Raw genomic sequence first — 20,514 nt, forward strand, 5'->3', positions numbered from 1 at the left:
TGCAGTCCTGGGCTGACCCATGTTTCTTTGCTATACGTCTTCTGTCCCAGTGCCCGCAGCGGCCAGTTTGGACCAGCTCCCACTGGTGCGGGCAGCCCGTGCTCACCATGGAGGCTCCAGCTCGAGCTCCAGGATCAACAGATTTATTTTAAAAAGACTTCGTGTGTCTACGCCTTATGCAAAGGGAGGTCAGGCTGTGAACGATGTGGCGGGGCCGGCGGCTGAGCGCTCGTCCCAGAAAGGTGCTGGGCACCTGCAGAACCGCCCCATGCTGCGCCAGCCCCCGCCGGCAGCCGAGCTCGGACAACGGCCGCTCCCGGGGACGTACGCTGACATCTCTCCTCGTCCAGCGCGGCCCCTGCGGCCTGGCGCAGGATGGACTGGGAGTGCGTTTCCTCGCACATCATCCAGCTCAGCAAAGAGACCCCGGACAGCCGTGGCACGCTTGCTGGAGGAGACGGCTCTGCCCACGGCTGAAGCCCACGAAGAGCAGACAATCGCACAGGATGAGGCTGCACGAGTGACCTCTCGTCCCCATAGCAGATTTTGGGGCCCTGAGCAGAGCGGAGAGGGGGCACGTGGACAGAGACCTTTTCTTGGCTGTGGCTCATGAGGCCCTTGAGATATCCTTCGTTACTGGGATCTCCCTTTTCCTCGCCCACTGTGCCTGAGTGCCCAGCAAAGCTGGTGACATCTGGGATTTATTCTCCTCCCTCCTGCCTGAGGACTGGTTGTCTTGGGGGTCCTTGGCCGAGCCAAGCAAGGTCAAACCCGTGGTTCAATGACAAAGAAATGCCGACGTGCAGTTCTTCACTGACTGGCAAACACCGGAAAACCAAACAGCAGGACACGGAGGACACGTGGAGCCCCTCGCACCACGTCAGCAGAGCCACTGGCTTCAATCACCTCCGTAAATGTTTGGAGCTGAACGAATCCTTGGCTGCTCCAGAACAAGCATGCCCCACGTCCCGGACTAGCCCGTCCTCTCGAGACAGCTTCCTGACAGACAGGAGAGAAACGAGGAGCGCGGGGAAGACGAGGGAGGAGGAGACTTGCTGGGTGCGCAGAGCAGAGGCGATGCTTGGAGCAATGGACGCTTCACAGACCGGTATCCTGAGACGTGACTGACCCCGGGGACACGTCAAACCGACGGCTCCAGCGAGCCTGTGAGCGCCGCGCGAGTCTGTGCTCTGGGCCAGCGGGGTGGGCTTCCTGCAGAAACTAAAGTCACCGGGGAATAATTACTGCAAATCGCTAATGCAGGTAATAAATTCACCCTCCGAGAGATGGAAAGGGAATACGCTGTGCTGTTCTGCTGCAGAGGTCTGACAAAGCAAGAGGCAGAGGCTGTAACACGCTAGCACTGCTCTAGGAAACGCTGCGACAGAGACGTGATAACGTGGCTGTGCCCGGCTGGGTCCTCTGCAGATGCCCGAGCTTAACTCGGGTGCAAACTGGTTTATAGTGGGTTCCTCATAGGGCCCTCGGGAGGTCACCAGTAGCCCCAGCGCTGCACCGGGACGAGCATCCGTCGGGCCCAGCGGTGCTCAGAGCACGGCCGCTAGGTTGGATCCAGCCTACAGAGCAAGTCGTCCGGCCATGGGGCTTCCCACGGGTCCACGGGTCGGCGGAGGGGAGCGGGGGCTGTGTGAATTGCCATGGCTCTGGCTGCTTCTGCTTCCCCTAACTTACGTTGTGGACCCAATGCCGGGAAGGCAGAGCACCGCCAGTCTGGCCCGTTCCAACCAGAACGGCACTGGCAACCACCTCGCGCAACCACGCGGCACGTGCCCGGGAGCAACGGCAGGACCGCAGCCTGTCACAGAGAAGCGGGGGCAAGGGCACCGCCAACATCCTGCCACCGCTCGTGAGAAAGAGCTCATTAAAATGCACTCAAGAGAGCCAAGAAGAGGATCGCGTCCTCGCTGCAGAAGCAGGCAAAACCCCCGTGCCCGTCTGCACTGATCTGACCACGGGAGCATCAGCGCTGCCGCGTCCCAGCTCAGGCCCCAGGTCTGTCTCCTGCGTGGCACGGGGCAGAGCAGAGCTGGAGGGAGAGTGACCAGGCGGAGCAGGGTTTTCTCTCCCCGCAACCTCCAGCGCTGAGGTCGGGCAGGGCTGACGCAGAGCCCGTGCCCCTCACGCCCTGCCCCAGAGCCCCCGACACCCCTTTCCTCCCAGCACGTGCCCAAGCCCCGGTGAATCCAGCTGAGCTCTCAGCTTCCCGCACATCTGGGGGCCACGAGTCCCCCTTCTCATGCCACGCCAGGAAAACACAACTGCCCGGTGTTGGTTTTAAAGGTACTGCCTGCTCCTTGCATGCTGCGACCCGTGGTGAGAGACAGGAAACCATAAATCTCTGGTGATTTCTCCTCGCCATGCAGTCCTCTGTCAGCCCTTCTTGTGTCCCCGCTCCAGCGTCTCTTCTCGACCCCGAGCAGGCCTGCTATCGTCTCTCCTCATACAGCAGCCCCCGTGTGCCCCTCATCATCCGTGCCGCCCTTCTCTAGTTCTTCTAGATCCTTTTGGAGGTTTCTTCCCGACCCACACAGACATGCATGGAGGAGGAGCAGCGGGAGTCTGGCGTGACACGGGACGTGGGGGGCGAAGAGCAGGGCACATGCACAACGCCAGGCCTGCCCCAGGACAGCAAACAAGCGGGGCACAAAGTCTTCCGGCTTTTATGGCGCAGTGGCATTGAGGGCACCAGTACCGCTGACATGAGAAGGGTATTTCTGGGAGTCCCCGAGATAGAAGAGGGTCGTGGCTAGAAATGGGGCGAGTCCTTGTACCCACATCACTTCTCACCATACACAATCCCGCCCTCTGTCCTGCTCGGGGTCTGCTTCCACCCGAGACCGTTTGGGCCAGGACTGAGCCGCAGCGGCACGTGGGGGCGGAGAGGGAGTGCGGCGCGCACCGAGTCCTTGCTGACCCCTCGCTGCTCCGCCTGGCTGGTGCGGGGGAGAGCTGGCTAGGCAGGTGTCTGCAGGATTGCAGCAGTCTCCTGTCACTCGCACCAGGACACACTCGGCACACTCCCACGCGTGCCCTGCGCCCTGCACCGCTCTCCCAGAGGCATTTCCAAAAGTCTGCAAGGATAAGAGCAGCCGTTTGCCCTCTGCCCAGACAGCAGATCATCAGGCTCTTTAGGACACTAGGTCCTGGCCTGAATCCAAGCTGCGCCAGATGCGAGACTGACACGCGCTGAGCTCGAGGACACGTGCTGCAGGGCTGGCGCTCATCCCGGGCTGAGCAGGAGCTGCGTGTCCTCCTGCCATGGCTGAGCCGGCCGCTGAGGGTGGCCTGGCCACGTGCGTGGGGAGCAAGGTGCTGCCACCGAACTGCATCTTGCACGATGTCAAAGCGAGACGGGTTCGGATCTCGTCTCGAGTTCAGCTTCACCAGCCGCGAAGGTGCGTCAGCTCCTCCGTGGGCAGCACCCCACCCCAACGCGGTCGCTGCGGGGCACCGCTGTCGTTATGGGTCAGGCCTGAGCAGGTGGGCTGGGAACACAGCCTCGGACGGGGTGTCCCGCTCTGTCTGGAGGGGGGAACGGGGGGGCACTGGGAACTGAACTCCCTGGACTGGGATGGAGATATCTTCTCTGTGATGGACCTTGGCTCTCGGTTTGCTTATGCGACCTTCACACCTAGGAGGCTGTGGTCGTGGAGCAGGCCCTGCTGCGCTAGGCGCTGTACAAACACGGACTAGAGTCCACTCCTAAGCCAGAGGTCTCTCAGGGTGAGCCAAAGGCAGGCAGGGGAGCACGTGCAGCGAGACGCAGAGGACTTAGCTGCACACACGCACGCGGGGGCTGCACCTGGACTGCAACACTGGGGTCCATACTGGAAGCACCATGTGCTCTGCGTACGGTGCAGCCTGGGCCTGGCGCTCCTGCAAGCTTCCCCATGCCCATGCAGCCTCCCGGTCTTACCCTCCGAGCTGTGCCTGCTGCAACCTGCAGCTGTTACAAGGACCAGCACAACAGCCAGCGCGCCCGCACGGCGGCCGTCCACGGGCACAGGGCAGCACGGAGCAGGAGGCGCTGGGCCGGGAATGTATCAGCTGGATAACGGGCACGTGCATCATTAGCTAATGGGAGCAAGGCATCGGCTTCCAACTGATGGAAGCCAGGTGGGGTGGCGATGCACCCAAAGCAAAGCCAAGGAGCTTTCATGTGGTCCTCCAGAGAAGGGGGTGCAGGAGCCGTTAGGAAAACCCACCCCCACATACGGCACTGTGCTGGGGGAAGGCAAGCTAATGAAGTAACACCCACGGCACCGCTCCACAACACGCGGGCCGCATCACGTCCTCAAACCACAGGCTGCAGCGTGGCAGAGCCTAGCACTCTCCACGGGGGCACAGGGATCGCCAGGCCACATCCGCTCAACCCAGCCCTCCGTCAGCTCCCCGACGGGGCCAGGACCAGAGACTTCAGAGAACAAACTCGTGCCAGCGAATGCCCCCGTCTGCACACGCGAGATGCTCGCTGGCTTGCAGCTCCGCCGGCATCCTGCTCACCTGGAAGTCCAGCGTGGCCCCCTCCTGCGTGGACTTCATCAGCTGGTTGACGGACAGCAGGAACCGCTGCAGCGACGCCTGGAACTCCTCCGTCTTACTCCCTTCGTAGAGCCTGAGGAGAGACAGGCTGGGTGAGCATCACGCCCCGCCACCACCCCAGCGACGGAGCTGACCTCACGAGCAGGACATGATAAATGCATACTTTCAATTCTTTCCTACATAATTTAACGCATTTAAGCAACACTTCATTTGGATTATTTAGTTATAACCCCACTTTAGCAATTTCCACACCAAAACAGAGTCTAGAAGAGCCTAAAGGGAGCTCCCTTTCATTGTCACCTAGAACGAGCAGCATATAGCAAACACATCAAATATACTATAATAGACCTATGGCGTAAGCTTGCATTGCCCCTTTTAGTCTTGCATCTCATGAGCTTTTGCACTCCACTGGCAAAAAGACCATGGAAAGTCCCAGGCTAGAGTCCTTGTGGGAACAGAGACACACTTGCACGTTCGTCCAAGCAGGGAGCAAGATAAACCCACGTAACTTATTGGAGATGCGCTGGGCAGCTGGGCCGGCTCACGCGGCGAGCCCTCGCAGCATCACCGGGCTGGAAGGGTTAGGGTTAAGGTAAGGGCAGGGCCATCTAGTCCAACCCCAGCTCAGATGCAGGATGGCAGGAGATGGGCATCCCGTCTCCTCTTGCAAATCCCCAGCGAAGGAGCTTCCACCGTTACTCCCATGGGATCGTGACTGGAAGGGACCCGAAGGGTCACTGAGGCCCTCCTCCAGCTCTGAAGCAGCACCGAGTACCTCAGAGCATCCCTGACGAACACCGACCTGCCCTATTCTCAGAAGCCTCCAGCGAGCGGGACTGCGCAGCCTCCCTACCTCGCCTCTTCCAGACGGGACCAGCCTTACTAAGAGGTTTCATATCAAGAAAGCTTTTCCAAGTCTCCCGCGTTGCTATTCGAGGCAATCGTTTCTAGCCCCGTCCTGCTCGAACACGGAGCATACTTTGCTGGAAGAGCCTGTCGTGTGTTGGCGGGCGGCTGTCGTTTCCCCCCCACAGACGCGTCCCGCCGACAACCGCCGCCACCAGACCGCTCCTCTTTCAAGCTTCTCCAGGCGCCACGTCTTGAGGTCCCTTGTTGCTCTCCCTGCCCCGCTCTGGACCCCGTCCAGGGTGGCTACCGGACCGGTTTCTTCAGTGACCAGCGAGGCAGCAGTAATCCACTTCTGCACGTGTGCATGAATTCTTCCTTCCGAACTGCAGTCCTGAGCGCTCGTTTTTGCCAAATTTCATCTTCTTGATTTCAGACCATTTCTCCAATTCAGCAATCTCATTTTCAATTCTAATCCTGCTTTCCAGACTGCTTGTGATCCCTTCACTTTGGGGTCAGCAACGCATGCAGTGAGCGTCCTCTCTATCCCATCATTCGAGGCGATGGTGAAAATCTGACTAGTGCTGGACCGAGAACAGACACCTGGGGACCCCACTTGCTCTGCCCTTTCAGTCTGACAGAAAGCTACGCGAACAACCATTAATTATAGACAATCACAGAGTCCTGGAGCCGCAGGGCTGGCAGGGAGCTGCGGGGTCACATCCAGTCCAAGCCCTGCCTGAGGCAGGGTCAGCCCCGTCCAAACCAGCCCAGACAAGCCCATCATCTAACTCTTTGTAAGCTGCCATCACCCCTGACCCCAGACATCACATCCAAGCCTGCCACAGGGAAAGCGGGGGGGCCGCGGCCGCCAGCATCCTGCTTCTTTAAAAGGTTGTTAATATATGCTCAAGAGCCCCCAGGCCAAGCCATGCCCCCGCTGCAGAGGAAGGAGAAACCCCCCAGTCCAAACCAGTCTGAGCAGGGGGGAAATCCCTTCCTCCCCAGTGCAGCATGGAGCTGAGCCTGAGCGCGGGGGCGAGACCCTCCAGCCAGGACCCCGCGGGGTCGGTGCCAGTAAAAGCATTGGCCCAGCCCGGCCCCATCCCCAGCCTGGGCTGCGGCAGCACCAGCGCATCTGGGGGAGGATTAAAACCCCCCTGACGCATGGAGCAGGAAGGCGGGGGGGCATTAGTCTAGGAAAATGTATTGCAGAAAATATCCTTTCTGCCAGTAAGGAAGTTACATCTGCACGGCAAGGATACGTCAGCCAGCTCGTGAGAAAAGCAGATGCATTGGCCACAGCCTGTACCCCTGCAACTCTCACCTCGGGAGACAGACTCCATGGCCAGGATCTTTCCATTCTACTTTTTTAGGAGAGAGACAGTTTCCAGCTGCCCTCAGAGGAGGGCAACGACCCACAGAACTGTTCCTCCTCCTTTAGGGCACAAGGATCATTTCCACTCATTAACATGAGAATGGTAAGGGTCGGGCTAGGATTCACAGAGACCTCAACTAATTGGAGGATCAGAGCAAAAGAAATCTCCCGATGTTCAACAAGGACAAGTGCAAAGTCCTGCACTTAGGAGGGAGCAATCCGCGAGCTGGGGGCGACGGGCTGGGCAGCAGCTCTGCAGAAAAGGACCCGGGGGGACAGGGGACAAGAAGCTGAACAGGAGCCAGCAGTGTGCCTTTGTGCCAAGAAGGCAACCGGCATCCTGGGTGCATTGGTAGGAGCGTTGCCAGCAGATCCAGAGCAGTGATTCTTCCCCTCCATGTAGCACTGGGGAGGCCACATCTGGACTCTTGTGTCCAGCTGTGGGCCACCGCTACAGAAAGGATGTGGACACATTGGAGAGAGTCCAGCGGAGGGCAGTGAAAATGGTTGAGGGCTGAGGGACACGACTGGTGAGGAGAGGTGGATAGAAATGGGTTCATTTAATCTGCAGAAGAGAAGACCGAGGGGGATTGAATAGCAGCCTTCAGCTCCCTGCAGGGGGGCTGCAAAGAGGATGGAGCTGGGCTGGTCTCAGTGGGGGCAGATACAGGACAAGGAGCAATGGGCTCCAGCTGCAGCAAGGGAAGTTGAGGTTGGATATTACGAGAAACTCTCTCCTGAGGAGGGTGATGAAGCACTGGAGCGGGTTACCCAGAGTGGTGGTGGAGTCTCCATCCTTGGAGGTGTTGAAGACCTGGGTAGACAAAACCTTGGCCGGGATGATGTAGTTGGGGCTGGTCCTGCGTGGAGCAGGGGGTTGGACTTGATGTGATCTCCTGCGATCCCTTCCAGCCCTCCTTGTCTATGAGTCTATGTTTGGACATCAGTTTTCTCCTCTGCTCCGGCTCCAGGTGCTCCCTACGCCGGGTCTGCAGGCCTTGTTGTGGGAAGGAAGCTGCCGTGCAAGCGGGAGTCAGTGCTTCTGCTCTTTACTCTGCCGAAGCCCCCAGATCACAGGAGATTTCTTCAGGCGTGGGAAACAAGACCATGCTTGGGCCCCACGCACATCTTCCCTTCACTAAGGTATCTAGACACATAACAAGTGACCTTAGATAAAAAAGGAGCAGCCCCATGGCGAATGCGTGCGCTGACCGCTACGCAGCTGCACAGCAGATCTCATCAGAGGAGATACGAGAAGTCTTCTGTGAACTGCTCAGTATTTCTTAGGCCTGGGATTCAGGGCCCCACAGAAGAAATTGGCTGGTTGATTTTTCACTGAATTCAGGTGCACTTTGGGAATAAACAGTGGCATAAAGCAGAGGACTACCAGGGTCTGCAGTCGCACGCCCAGGGGCAGCTCCTTGACCAACCCTCCCTCCTGAGAGCAGAGAATCACGACCCAACTGCTTTGCCCTCGCGGGTCAAGAGGAGCACGGCCCCCTCCAGCACTTGTACCAGACAGTTGTCCCCAGCACTCCCAAAAACGTCCTGGATTGCCTGCGCACCGCTGCGTTGCCGTCCCAGAAGGCTAAGGCATTTGTTGGCCGACGCCAACATCTTAAGGGATAGCCTGTGGCGGGCCCGTAGGGGGCGCTCCTGCTTGAGCCGCCCTCCTCCCTGCGCCGCCCACCGTCCAGGCTCCGAGTGCCTCCCTGGGGTGCGTCCCGTCCGGCCGACCCCTTCCCTGGAGCACACCCGCTAGCCTGGGGTCCCGCTGCCACCATCCACGGCTCTGGACTCACTTCTGGCTCTGCGCACCTTGGAGAACGCAGGCCTGATCGTCCAATGGGTCCTAGACCCAATACCAGCACTTGGGGCACTTCCCCAAGTCAGGGGCTGATTAGGCAAGCCTCCCTTAGTCCACAGACCTAAGGGGCCTCCTTGGCATAATGTAGACCCACCCCTCAATAAGTCTCCCACACCGGTCACAAGGAGAACTTTATCGATGACAGGGGTAGGGTGGAAACAGGGTAAAAGGTAGAGCAATATCAGAGGAATATCAGAGGAATCCCATAGAGCAAACCAGGGTGGCTGAGGTAGCCGTTTAAACATGCATCCGAGTTACTGAAGCTAAATATCTAGTCTGATCTCGAGTAGCTTACTCACTTGCATCGTCCAGAGGAGGTTGGAGTTTCCTCTGGAGGCAGGGCACTCTTGGAGCATGCGGTGATGAGGAGAGAGCCAGGTTCAGATTCACCTGGATGACCGCATGGCTAATGGCACCTTCTTCCTGGACCAGGCCTTTTTATCCCCTCTCTGACCTCAGCAGCCTGGTTCAATCGAAGCTGCCAATACTGGCCACAAGCCGACCCATCTTCCAAGCATCCCTGGCTACCTGGGCCCGCGCAGGGCCGGACTTTCCCCCCTGCCCAGGTGACCAGAGCATCGCCTCCCAGGCACCAGGCTTTTGTCATGCAGACAAGGTGGGAGATCCCCGCCCTGAGGGATTCAACACCAGCCTCCCAGGCTGGCTGAGACAGGTCTCTGGAGAGGGGCACCGACGGTGGCATTTCTGCCACATAGCCAGCATGGGTTTGTTGCGGGTAGGTCTTGCTTGACCAACGCCATTTCCTTCTACAACCAGGTGACCTATCACCTGGACAAGGGAGAAAAGATTGATGTCATATATCTTGACTTCAAAAAAGCCTTTGACCTGGTTTCCCATGATCACCTCTTAGAGAAACTGGCCAATTGTTGCCTTGGGTCCTCCACGATCCACTGGCTGGAAAATTGGTCCATGGTCAGACCCAGAGGGTAGTAATTGATGGAAGTCACTCATCATGGTGTCCTGTGACCAGTGGGGTCCCCCAAGGCTCTGTCCTTGGACCCATACTGTTCAACATCTTCATTAACGATGTGAACACTGGAGTCAGAAGCGGGCTGGCCAAGTTCGCCAACGACACCAAACTTTGGGGCAAAGCATCCACACCAGAAGACAGGCGGGCGATCCAGGCTGACCTGGACAGGCTCAGCAAGTGGGCGGGCGAGAATCTGATGGTGTTCAACGCCGATAAATGCAAGGTTCTCCACCTTGGGAAGAAAAACCCGCAGCATCCTTATAGGCTCGGCAGTGCTATGTTGGTTAGCACTATGGAAGAAAGAGACTTGGGGGTCATCATTGACCACAAGATGAACATGAGCCTGCAATGTGATGCTGTGGCTAGTAAAGCAACCAAAACGCTGGCTTGCATCCATAGATGCTTCTCAAGCAAATCCCGGGACGTCATTCTCCCCCTGTACTCGGCCTTAGTGAGGCCGCAGCTGGAGTACTGCGTCCAGTTTTGGGCTCCACAATTGAAGAAGGATGTGGAGAAGCTTGAGAGAGTCCAGAGAAGAGCCATGCGCATGATCAGAGCTCAGGGAAGCAGACCCTACGACGACAGGCTGAGAGCCCTGGGGCTCTTTAGCCTGGAAAAACGCAGGCTCAGGGGTGATCTGGTGGCCACCTACAAGTTTATCGGGGTGACCACCAGTATCTGGGGGAACGCTTGTTCACCAGAGCGCCCCAAGGGATGACTATGAGGTCGAATGGTCACAAACTACTACAAGATCATTTCAGGCTGGACCTAAGGAAGAATTTCTTTACTGTCCGAGCCCCCAAAGTCTGGAACAGCCTGTCACTGGAGGTTGTTCAAACGCCTACAGTGAACACCTTCAAGAGCAAACTGGATGCTCATCTTGCTGGGATCCTATGACCCCAGCTGACGTCCTGCCCTTTGGGCAGGGGGCTGGACTCAATGATCTTCCGAGGTCCCTTCCAACCCGAATGTCTATGAAGTCTATCTGCACTGGGGACAAGGCGGTCGGTACAACACCATGCAGGCTCCCCCGGACGCTGCAAAGTCCCCCCACTTTCCAACCCTCCTTTCATACAAAGATCAAAACAAATGATGTAGTGCTCTCCATCTCACACCGTCTCGTACCACGGGCTTGCGTCACATCCCAACTGGGGGGCTCCTGCTCTAGTCCTACACCTTGGACACCATCTCCCCCTCCCGCCTTCCGGCAGCAGCGCCCGTCTGGCCTGGGGGCCACATTTTGCTTACATCAGGAGTTTGTGTCTCGTTTTCTCCCATAGAAATAATATTTTCTTGTGGGGAAAACTACGTTAAAATGAGAGGAAGTATCTTTTGGGGTGTTTTGTTGTGGGTTTTTTTAAGACACCCCAGAGGCGCTGGTGCTGCTGCAGCCCAGGCTGGGGATGGGCTGGGCTGTGCCAGCGCTCCTGCTGCACCGACCCCGCAGGGTCCCGGCTGGAGGGTCTTGCCCCCGCGCTCCCCCGCGCTGCACTGGGGGTAGGAAGGGATTGCCCCCCTGCTCAGACTGGTCCAGACGGGGGAGGAGGGAGGTTTGCTTTCCTCTGTAGTTGGGGGCATGGCCTCTACCTGGGATGTCTTGGGTGTATATTGCCAACCTTTTAAAGAAGCAAGACGTTGGCTGCCGCGGTCCCCCTACTTTCCCTGTGGCACGTTTGGGCGTTATAGCTTGTGTTGTGTCAGGGCTGACGGTAGTCTTATTAAGAGGTCAGATTATGGATTTGTCTGGGCTGGTTTGGACAGGGCTGATCCTGCCTCGGGCAGGGGTTGGACTGGATGTGACCTCCGCAGGTCCCTGCCCGCCCCACTCCTCCATGATTTCTGTGATTTTATAGCTCTAGGGTGAAAAAAGTAATTCCAGAGCAGTTGGGACGATTCCCAAAACACTGGGAATTCAGAGTCAAGGTCAAAATGCAATGAAGTCCAAGCACGTTACAGCAAGACATCCATGATTAAGTAACACAAACAACCTGAACTCTTTTCTGTGTCATCAGTGACTTCACACAATAATTAGATGCAGCTGCCATTAAGAAAATGAAGTTTAACTCCATCTATTGTAGCTTTGCCTGAGAACACTCGTTTTAAAAGAATTATTTAAAATGTCACACGTCACTATGAAAAAAGCAACACGAGGAGACCCACGACCATGCCACCTCTTCATGACCGGCAGATCTCTCTTACCAAAGGAGTTTTTAACGCTGTAAGTGCATACGCCGCGATACCACAAAGCAGCCAGAGCACACCGCTCGCTTCACATCGTTAGGCTCGTTTACTGCTGAGCTGCCTTGAACAGCAAGTGGCCGATGTATATGGCAGACCTGGTCACTAATCAGCCCTTGACCCCTGCTTGGGAGCGCTGCATTAGAGAGACTGGAGTTGTGCGCGGGGATGGGCCCTGCAGGGCAGTGTCTTGCTGTTCCCAGGACTCCCGCCCGCCCGTCTCCGCTCCCTCGGCAGCGGCAAAAGCCGCGCAGACGTGGATGCCCAAGCCAGGATGCAGCTATGGAGCCACGCAAAGGGCAGCAACAGCTGGGTCAAGCGATCGCCCACGAGAAAGCCGGGCACGTCCGGTCTGTCTCCTACCAACGACTCACCGTAACCAGTCCAATCGTCGCATGGGAGCTGGACGTAGGGGCAACCGCTGAAGGGACAAGGGCTGTTCTCAAGAATGACTTGAGCTGCTGACCTGATTCTGTCTGTGGCATCGATAAGAAATTAGATCCAGCAATCTGCAATCCTTTAGTTTAATTACAACCTCATTTCTTCAAAGTATAGCTGATGCACAAGAATTCAATTCATCCCAGCTATATGAGAAGTCAGTGCAATGCCACTGTTCACTTTGCTGAGACAACAAGAAGCCTAAACTTTCTACACTTCCAAACAGAGAACTTTTAAATTAATTTTAACTCCAAAGAATTCATGGATTTATTGAAAATGCCAATACAATTCATGCTGTTCTCAAGAAGGGTTGCAGTCCTGGGGAGAATACTCTCTCTCTTTCACACTTAAAAAAAGAAGTCGATTCCCCAACTAGGTGCAAAAGAGCTCAGTCTTAACCCCGGAGCCTGGACCAAAGTCCCCTCTCGGGGTCTTGGAAGAGACTGGAGGGTTTACCAGAGCAAACATTAATGGACAGAGTGGGAGGCGAGAGGACCGCCATCCGCGTGCAAAGCCGGGATGTTTCTGAGGTGGGAAAACAGCCGCTCAGATAACTTACTCCGTTGTGGCAGAGCCCTGCTTCACAATCGCAGCGTCCCAGAGCCGCGGGGCGGGCAGGGACCTGCGGCGTCACATCCAGTCCAGCCCCTGCCCGAGGCAGGATCGGCCTCGTCCAAACCAGCCCAGACAAACTCTTCACCTAAACGCTATGTAAGACGAGCATCAACATCAACCCTGACACAACAGAAGACTCGCACCCAAACCTGCCACAGGGAAAGCAGGGGACCACAGCACCCGAGGTCCCGCTGCTGCAAAGGGGTTAATATACGCTCCAGAGACCCCGGGCCTCCCTTCCTGCCCCAGGGCAGCGTGGGGCTGAGCCAGAGTGCGGGGGCAAGACCCTCCAGCCAGGACCCTGCGGGGTCGGTGCAGCAGGAGCATGGGCACAGCCCCATCTCCAGCCTGGGCTGCAGCAGCACCAGCGCCGCTGGGGGAGGCTTCAAACCCCCGACACATGGAGCAGGAAGGGGAGAAGGGGCAACCAGCACAGCCCAGACACCTGGGACACCCCCACAGCAGAGCACGGGCATCGCTGCGCCTGGATCACCCCCGCAGCGCCCGTCCAGCCGCTCCCTGACACCTCCAACGGAGAATGGAGAGTCCCCCGGTCCCTGGCGTCTCTCCCGCGGCCTCCTTGTTCTGCAAAGGAAGATGCGTTTCCAGACCTCCTGCATGACCTTTCTTCTTTTCTACTGTATCGGACAAGGACCAGGACCATAAGTCGACTTTCGTGAGGATGCCGATTAGTGTCGGCTTTCTGGAACAAAAGTTTCACACGGCAGCGCTAAGTGCATTACAGCCCGACCGGCCCAGCCTCGCAGACTTTCTGTCCCACTGCCTTGTCCGTTCTGCAAGCTGGACAGACACCCCGGTGTCAGTCCGTCTGCCCACGGGAGTCCTGCTTGCTCCGACCCTCTGCAGTCCGTCGGGAGTGAGGCGTCGCGTTATAATTCAGCCTCACTTCTTCTCCTCGGTATGATGATGCCTAAGCTGTTTCCTGTCCAGGGGAAGGAGCAAAGGGGCTGAACAAGATCTGCCTGGACTTGGCTTACAAAAGGCCTGTCGAGTCAGGAGTCCACTCTTCCAAATGAAAATACCCCCCGGCGGGAGACACTGAACTCCTGACTGCCCATGCCAACCCCGTGGCAATAAGGGTGTGGGAGCCGGGTCCTTCCAGTCTTTCAAGAGTAGCTGGATTCCTCGTTCCTCTCTCATATTCCCCAAGAGAGGGAAAGATGGCAACACTTCACCATGCAAAACACGAGCAAACCCGAGCACACGGTCATTGTTCAACCAGAGAGTCCTCCCTCTGCTTGTATGAATGCATGCCATCTGCCCCGGACAGGAGCGTGTGCCCGTGCACACGCATGTGCGGACAAAGACTGGCACAGGCCCAGGCACTGGTCTCGTCGGGACGTCTCTACAGCATGCACTGCACACGGATGCCAACGTACTTGTTGCTTGATCCAGCTGGCCTGCCAACGCCCGGCCCGTGGGCCTGCCCCAGAGAAAGGAACGGCCTCGTCTCAGGGGTTGCTTTGGGCAGTCGGGATGTCCTCGAAGAGGACCGGCTTTTTGCTCCTGTCTGGAGTTCTCCGGGGAGACGGTAGCTGGAGAACCGTCTTCCCAGAAACAACACAAACTCCACCAGAGGTCGATGCATCTGCCTGTCTCCGGGAGCCCCCACCCGAGCAGCAGCGGGGACGTCCCGGGGGTCTGCAGGAGGTGACAGGGCACCTGTTCCCTTCTACGGGGATGCAAAAGGGCCCCTTTTAGGGCAGGGGTTTTGTGGACGGTGCAAAGGATTAATAAACATCCCTGTGAGCCGGTCAGCTGAGGGCAGGTGCCTGGAAGAGGCCAGGGCTTTGCACATATTAACCCTGACCAGAGCCCGAGCACGGCGGTTCGGCCCTGCAAGCTGTGGGGCAAGGAGCTCCAGCCAGGGAAGCCCGATGCACCGCTGAGCTGCCTTGGGACCAGCACAGGGGAAAGGGGGCTTTTCCCTTGCAAAGTGGCAGTGGCGATTTCCCCTTTTGTTGCTGTTCATTTGCCCAGAAGGGAGCATGTTTGTTAAACAGTTGCATGACATTTGCATTTTACATTAACCTGTTGGTTTGGGATTGGGACGACGGGGTGGCTTGGAGGTCCCATTAGTGCCCTAGGGGCATATGGTAGGGGCAGGCTCAGGGCATGGCTTGGCTTGGGGTCAGGGGTCCCCAGGGCAAGGCCAGTGGACCCAGAGCCCAGGTAGGCAGGACTGGATTTAGGGGCCATAAGGACTGAAGCCCGAGAAAGGCAAGGACTGAGGCCAGCGAGCCCAGCGCCCGAGAGGGGCAGCGGCAGGAAGCTGGGACCCCAGAGCACAGTTCAGTCAGTGAGCTGGAGCTGAAGGGCCCGGCAAAAGGAAAGGGGCAGAAGCCAAGGAAGCTGAAGGAACATCTCGCTCAAAGACCTCCCGCAGCCTCCCTCCGAATTAAGTTTAACATCAAAGGCAGTGGCAGGTGAGCCCAGGAAGGGAGAGGGCTCCCCAAGCGTAGAGCCGGGGCAGGAACCACGTGGCTAGCGGGGTGCCACGGCCGCCCCCGAGCACGAAGCTGCTGCAGAGGATGCGAGGGGAAGGAGCTGCCCTGCCTGTCCCCGACGTTGGCAGCATCCGCACCCTCCAGCCACAGCCCGCGGGGAGGCAGAAGCAGAGGTGGCCGGACTCGGTCAGAAAGGCACTGGTACGGGCAGAGGCTGCGGCGTGCCCCGAAACGCGCCATGCACGCAGGCGGCTGCATTCCCGCGGAGGCTGGTGCAAGCACCCGCGGCACTTACTGAGCGTAGAGCTGCCTGGATCGCACGACAAACTTGAAGACGTATTCCAGGGCTTTGAACGTGAGCATGAGCGGGTCGCAGGGCTCCCCTCGGCCAGCTGCGTCCACGTACTGCGTGAGCACGGAGATCAGCTTCCTGCCAGGTGGAGAAAGAAAGGTGGGAAGAGGGGCTGGGAGGCACGTGGGGCTCTTAAACCCAGCCCCACGGGCACAGCCGGGGCTGCAGGGGGGCTCTCAATGTCCTGGTGTAAGGGGTGCTGCAGAGCCACCCCCACAGCTCTCCGGTGCCAGACCCCGAACGGAGGAGCCGCAAACAGGCTCCCCGCACGGCCAGCCTAGCACCAGCCATGCCTCGGTGCAGAGCTGCAGGTCCTGGCCCGCGGCCGCCGGAGAGAGGGCAGTACCGCGACCTGGCGCTTGTGGAGGCCGTTACGTTTGTGCCGGGTGTTCACAGATAAACACCCCCAGCCCCATGCACCGGCACGAGCCAATTCAGCCGGAAACACCCCGACTGACACGGGCAGACTCCACACGTGCCCACCCCTGTAGCCACACGTGTGCATACTTGTAGGCCAGCGTGGCACTGAAGTGCTGCCGGATGTAGGCCTCCAGGACGGCGTTGAAGTGGTGGAACTTCCTGTCAGCAATGAGCCCCACGATGAAAACCTGCCAGGGAAACCGAGGCAGGCGTCAGGGGCAATCCAGCCTCAGCGCAGCGGTGTCCTGGGGTCTGCACTGGAGCAGGAGGGGCGTCCTGCAGATCCAGATCGCCATCCCGCTGCTCCCCGAGATGCTCTCCCCCCATGCTGCGCTAAAGCCTTAGGGCCAGCGCTGGCTTGGAGGGGACAGCCCTCTGTACCGAGCAACGTGGACAGCCCTCGGGTGCAGGGGGGCAGCGAGGCGCGCACCCCGAGATGAGCAGACCTGGAAGGGCCACGGCTGGATGGCTCCAGAGGCCCTGCCTGGGTATCTCAAGAGCTGCCTGGGTCTCTCCTCCTGATCCACGATCCATCCCACTTTGAGGAGCATCTTTTGGATGCTCCCGCTGGCCCCCCGGTTGGACCAGGGATGGCTGCGGTGCAGGGAAGCCAAGCTCGGCCTCCCCGAGCGACGGCAAAGCCGGGGGAGCCCGGGGAGCGGAGGAGCTTGGCCGTGGGGGGGTTGGGGGTGGCGGCCCCCACGCCAGGGGCTGGGAAGAGGGAACGGGCTCACTTACAAGGGCATCGAAGACGAGCGTGTCATAGATGTCGGTCTCCGCGTACTCCATCATGATCGAGAACAAGGCATCCAGGGTGTCCTGCAGGAACTGGGGGATGCACGGGGACGGCCAGGGCTTGAGGCCCAGCCTCTGGCGCCACTGCCTCCCCCCCGCACCGCCTGCCCCAAAGACCGAGGCACTGGAGCAAACACCCGCCGGTTGTCATGCCCCAAGGGACGGGCACGGTTTCTATCAGCTGCTGGCACCTGCAGCCTTTTCCAAACTAAACATCCCCTGGGAATCTCACATCCCCATGCTTCCCTGTCCAGTTAGTGCAACTCCCCCCCAGCGCCGCCCCTCTGAGCCCAGGTATTTCCTAGCAGCGCTCTGGACACAACCCCGACACCAGTTACAATGACCTGGCCCCCAAGTCACCCCGGTCTTCCCCTTGGCTCTTCACTGAGGGTCCCCCGGGTTGCCGCTGGCTCTCGGAGCAACGAGGAGGAAGAGCCGATGCGAGATCTCCCTCCCCGCCCTGCTCCAGGCTGCAGCCTTCTGCACGTGTGCCCGGCTTCGTGCTGCTCTGCCCCAGCTCGCGCAGTGCCTGCCTTTCCCCCTGGACTAGCCTGGCTTGCTCCCGAGGCATTGCCAGCTGACTCTCCACCGCCCACTTCTGTCTGGCTACGAGGGGCAATCCTCGTGTTTGGAGGCTCAGATCCTGGGGGCCACAGAGACCGGACTCAGGAAGGAGGAGGGGTCCTGCAGACACAGGCTGCCAAGGGCGCTCATACCTTGATGACTTCCCCTCCGTCCACATTCGTCAGCTTCTGCAGGTTTCCAGCCAGGAGCTCTGGCTTTGACTTCCACTTCAGCAGCCCGAGCAGGTCAACTGCGTGGAAAGAAACTTGGGCATCAGTCCTGTCATTGTGTCCTGCTGACCTAGGCCAGGACCCAGCCCCTGGACCGCACGTCCAAGCCAGCGCTCCCTGGCCCCCCCACCTGTCACCCCTGTCCAGCTGCCCGCACCGCTGGCCCCAGCACAGCTGCAGAAAGAGATCCTCTCCTGGGACAGAAATACATCCCAGTGAGGGAGCAAAGCCTTCGGGAATGGCTGCGGCATCGCTCTCTGTTCAGACCACAGCCTCCATAAGGAGCGCTTCCCAAGTGCAGGGACTGCCGGACATGGGCATGAAGTGGGAAAGAAGCCTGCAGCTCTGGGAGCTCCCAGACGGTCTCCACAGCCTCAGCCCCACGGAGCGGACAGGTCAGCACGCTGCTCCTTGGGGAGGTTTGATGGGGGAAGACAGCAAGTAATGAACAGAGATGGGTGCACGCTGACCCGATGGAGCACACTGACTGTGCAGCCGCTCACCGGTGGCTCCAGGAGCTGCAAGCGGCCTCGGCCAGTCCACACCAGGGCAGGGAGCCCCTGCAATTGCACAAGAGGGTGGACTCCATCCTTGCTCCCCTCCAGGTTCATGCACCAAACAAAAGCCTAGTTTCCCCCTCGACGGTCTCTCTGCTCGGGCGTACGGCGCCATATGTGTGCGACCCTCCAGGTGCGACCAGCTTGGAGCCAGGCACGGCAGCTAGAAAAGGGACCTGGAGACCTCCCTTACAACTGCACCATGCCGTGTCGTGGGCAATGCAACACACAGGGGCCAGGCTGCTCCCCGTCTGCCCAAGCTCCGGCCATAGGGACCGTGAGCCTGGAGGCAAACCTTGAGCTGGCCTGGACTGCAGCAAGTCCAGCAGCTTTCACGCAGGTGGTGAAACCCCCTGTTCTGGCCCGCAGCGCTCGCTCTCAGCCTGACGACTGTGCCGCGTCCTCGGCCACGGCGAGGGTGTCCTAGTAAGGCCACGGCCCCATGCCCTTGACACCCCCACGCTGCTCTGCCTGGCGCAACACAACTGCTGCACGGCACCGGAGGTGGACTGCCAGGCTTTTTGTACATCAGAAACACGCAACGGAGCTGAATAAAGGGTTATTGCTACAGAAGCGCGAGCTGTGCGGCAGGGAGAGAAGGAACTGGATCCTAACAGCTCCCAGCCTCACTTGTGCCATTATCTCAGACACAAAGAGACCGCAGGCCGCGTCCCCCCAACTGCGAGCTGCTGTCACTGCCTGCGCACAGACCCTCGGCAGAGCTGCCAGCGGCAGCTTCCCGGGGGCGCAGCCTTCAGCTTCACAAGCAGCTTCTCCGCCTGCCAGAGAGGAGCTGCTCGCACGTGGGACGAGCCAGGACCCTGCAAACGCCCTTCTCCGCTGCGGCCATGAAACAGGGACTGCTTCGGGGCAGGACAATGCGGCGTTTTCAGAACCACCAAGTTGTTGCAGGGCTGCGGGGAGCTGCTGCAACGTTTGCTTTGGATCGCAGGAAGCCGGCAGGTTCGGCGCCACTGCAGCAAGCGTGTGGAGAGAGGCACGGTTGTTAGCCGCGGCTTCACCGCTGTAACGTGCTGAGAAGAATGAGCTGGCAAAGCCTGATGAAATGTCCGTGGTGCTTTCTGCATGGTCTCAGGGACACGTGGGCTACACAGCGCTCGCTCGGAGCGTTTTGAGACCACAGCTCAATTCAGGCTTTCAGTACGGGGAACATTTGGCTCCGCACTTGCGTATCCGCTGATCCTTCCCCGTTAGCTTTAGATGCCCATGTGGAGCAGTTGGCATAATTGTCAGTGCTATTTCCAGGCCTGTCTGCTGCCTCTCGCCCTGTGCTCTCCCAGCGCATGCTCTACCCAGGCAAGAGCTGCCAGAGACGTCAACGTGCCCTCGCTGCTCTACAGCCCCTCGGCTCCCAGCCCAGGCACCGACACAGCGACCACGATCCTCGGGTCACAGACAACGAGGGCAGGAAGGGACCGCAGGGGGTCACGTCTAGTCCAACCCCTGCTCAGAGCAGGACCAGCCCCAACTACATCCTCCCAGCCAGGGCTTTGTCTACCCAAATCTTCAACACCTCCCAGGATGAAGAGTCCACCGCCTCCCTGGGGAGCCTGCTCCAGTGCTTCACCACCCTCCTCGGGAGAAAGTTTTTCCTCATATCCAACCTCAACTTCCCTTGCTGCAGCTTGAGCCCATTGCTCCTTCTGTCATCTGCCCCCACTGAGACCAGCCCAGCTCCGTCCTCTTTGCAGTCCCCCTGCAGGGAGGTGAAGGCTGCTATTCAATCCCCCTCGGTCTTCCCTTCTGCAGACTAAATCAGCCCATTTCCCTCAGTTTCTCCTCACCAGTCCTGTCCCACAACCCCACAACCATTTCCGTTCCCTCCGCTGGCCTCTCTCCAGTGTGTCCACATCCTGTCTGTAGTGGGGGCACAGCTGGACACAGGACTCCAGATGTGGCCTCCCCCATGCTGAACAGAGGGGAAGCATCACTTTCCTTGATGTGGCAATGCTGCTACCAGTGCCCCGGCCACACACCTTCCGCACTCGCTGCTTTTCAAGGACGGGGGCAGGGTGAATGGCTCACACCTTGGTACCTTAACTCCATCCAGGGCCGACGCGCTGCCACTGGATGTGGCCCTGTGTTTAATTCTGGAAAACGACCCCAGGCAGCGAGAAGACCCCTCAGCAGAGGAAGTCAGAGCAGCTGGCTGCCAGCAGCTCAGGTCAGCC

At 58.9% G+C, this 20,514-nt stretch overlaps 1 protein-coding gene across 1 annotated transcript in view; it reads right to left on the reverse strand.

Moving 5' to 3' along the window:
• LOC102574301 (dedicator of cytokinesis protein 2) overlaps positions 1-20,514 on the reverse strand; it is a 107,599-nt gene that overhangs the window by 67,298 nt on the left and 19,787 nt on the right. Inside the window, exons 19-23 of the mRNA XM_059721156.1 lie at positions 17,688-17,785; positions 16,915-17,004; positions 16,264-16,364; positions 15,700-15,834; positions 4,525-4,636 (exon numbers count right to left, since the gene is read on the reverse strand). Coding sequence (XP_059577139.1) covers positions 4,525-4,636; positions 15,700-15,834; positions 16,264-16,364; positions 16,915-17,004; positions 17,688-17,785 — 536 coding nt within the window. The remainder of the gene's footprint in view (positions 1-4,524; positions 4,637-15,699; positions 15,835-16,263; positions 16,365-16,914; positions 17,005-17,687; positions 17,786-20,514) is intronic.

This window comes from Alligator mississippiensis, chromosome 2 (assembly GCF_030867095.1).
Source record: "Alligator mississippiensis isolate rAllMis1 chromosome 2, rAllMis1, whole genome shotgun sequence".
NCBI classification, from domain to species: Eukaryota; Metazoa; Chordata; order Crocodylia; family Alligatoridae; genus Alligator; species Alligator mississippiensis.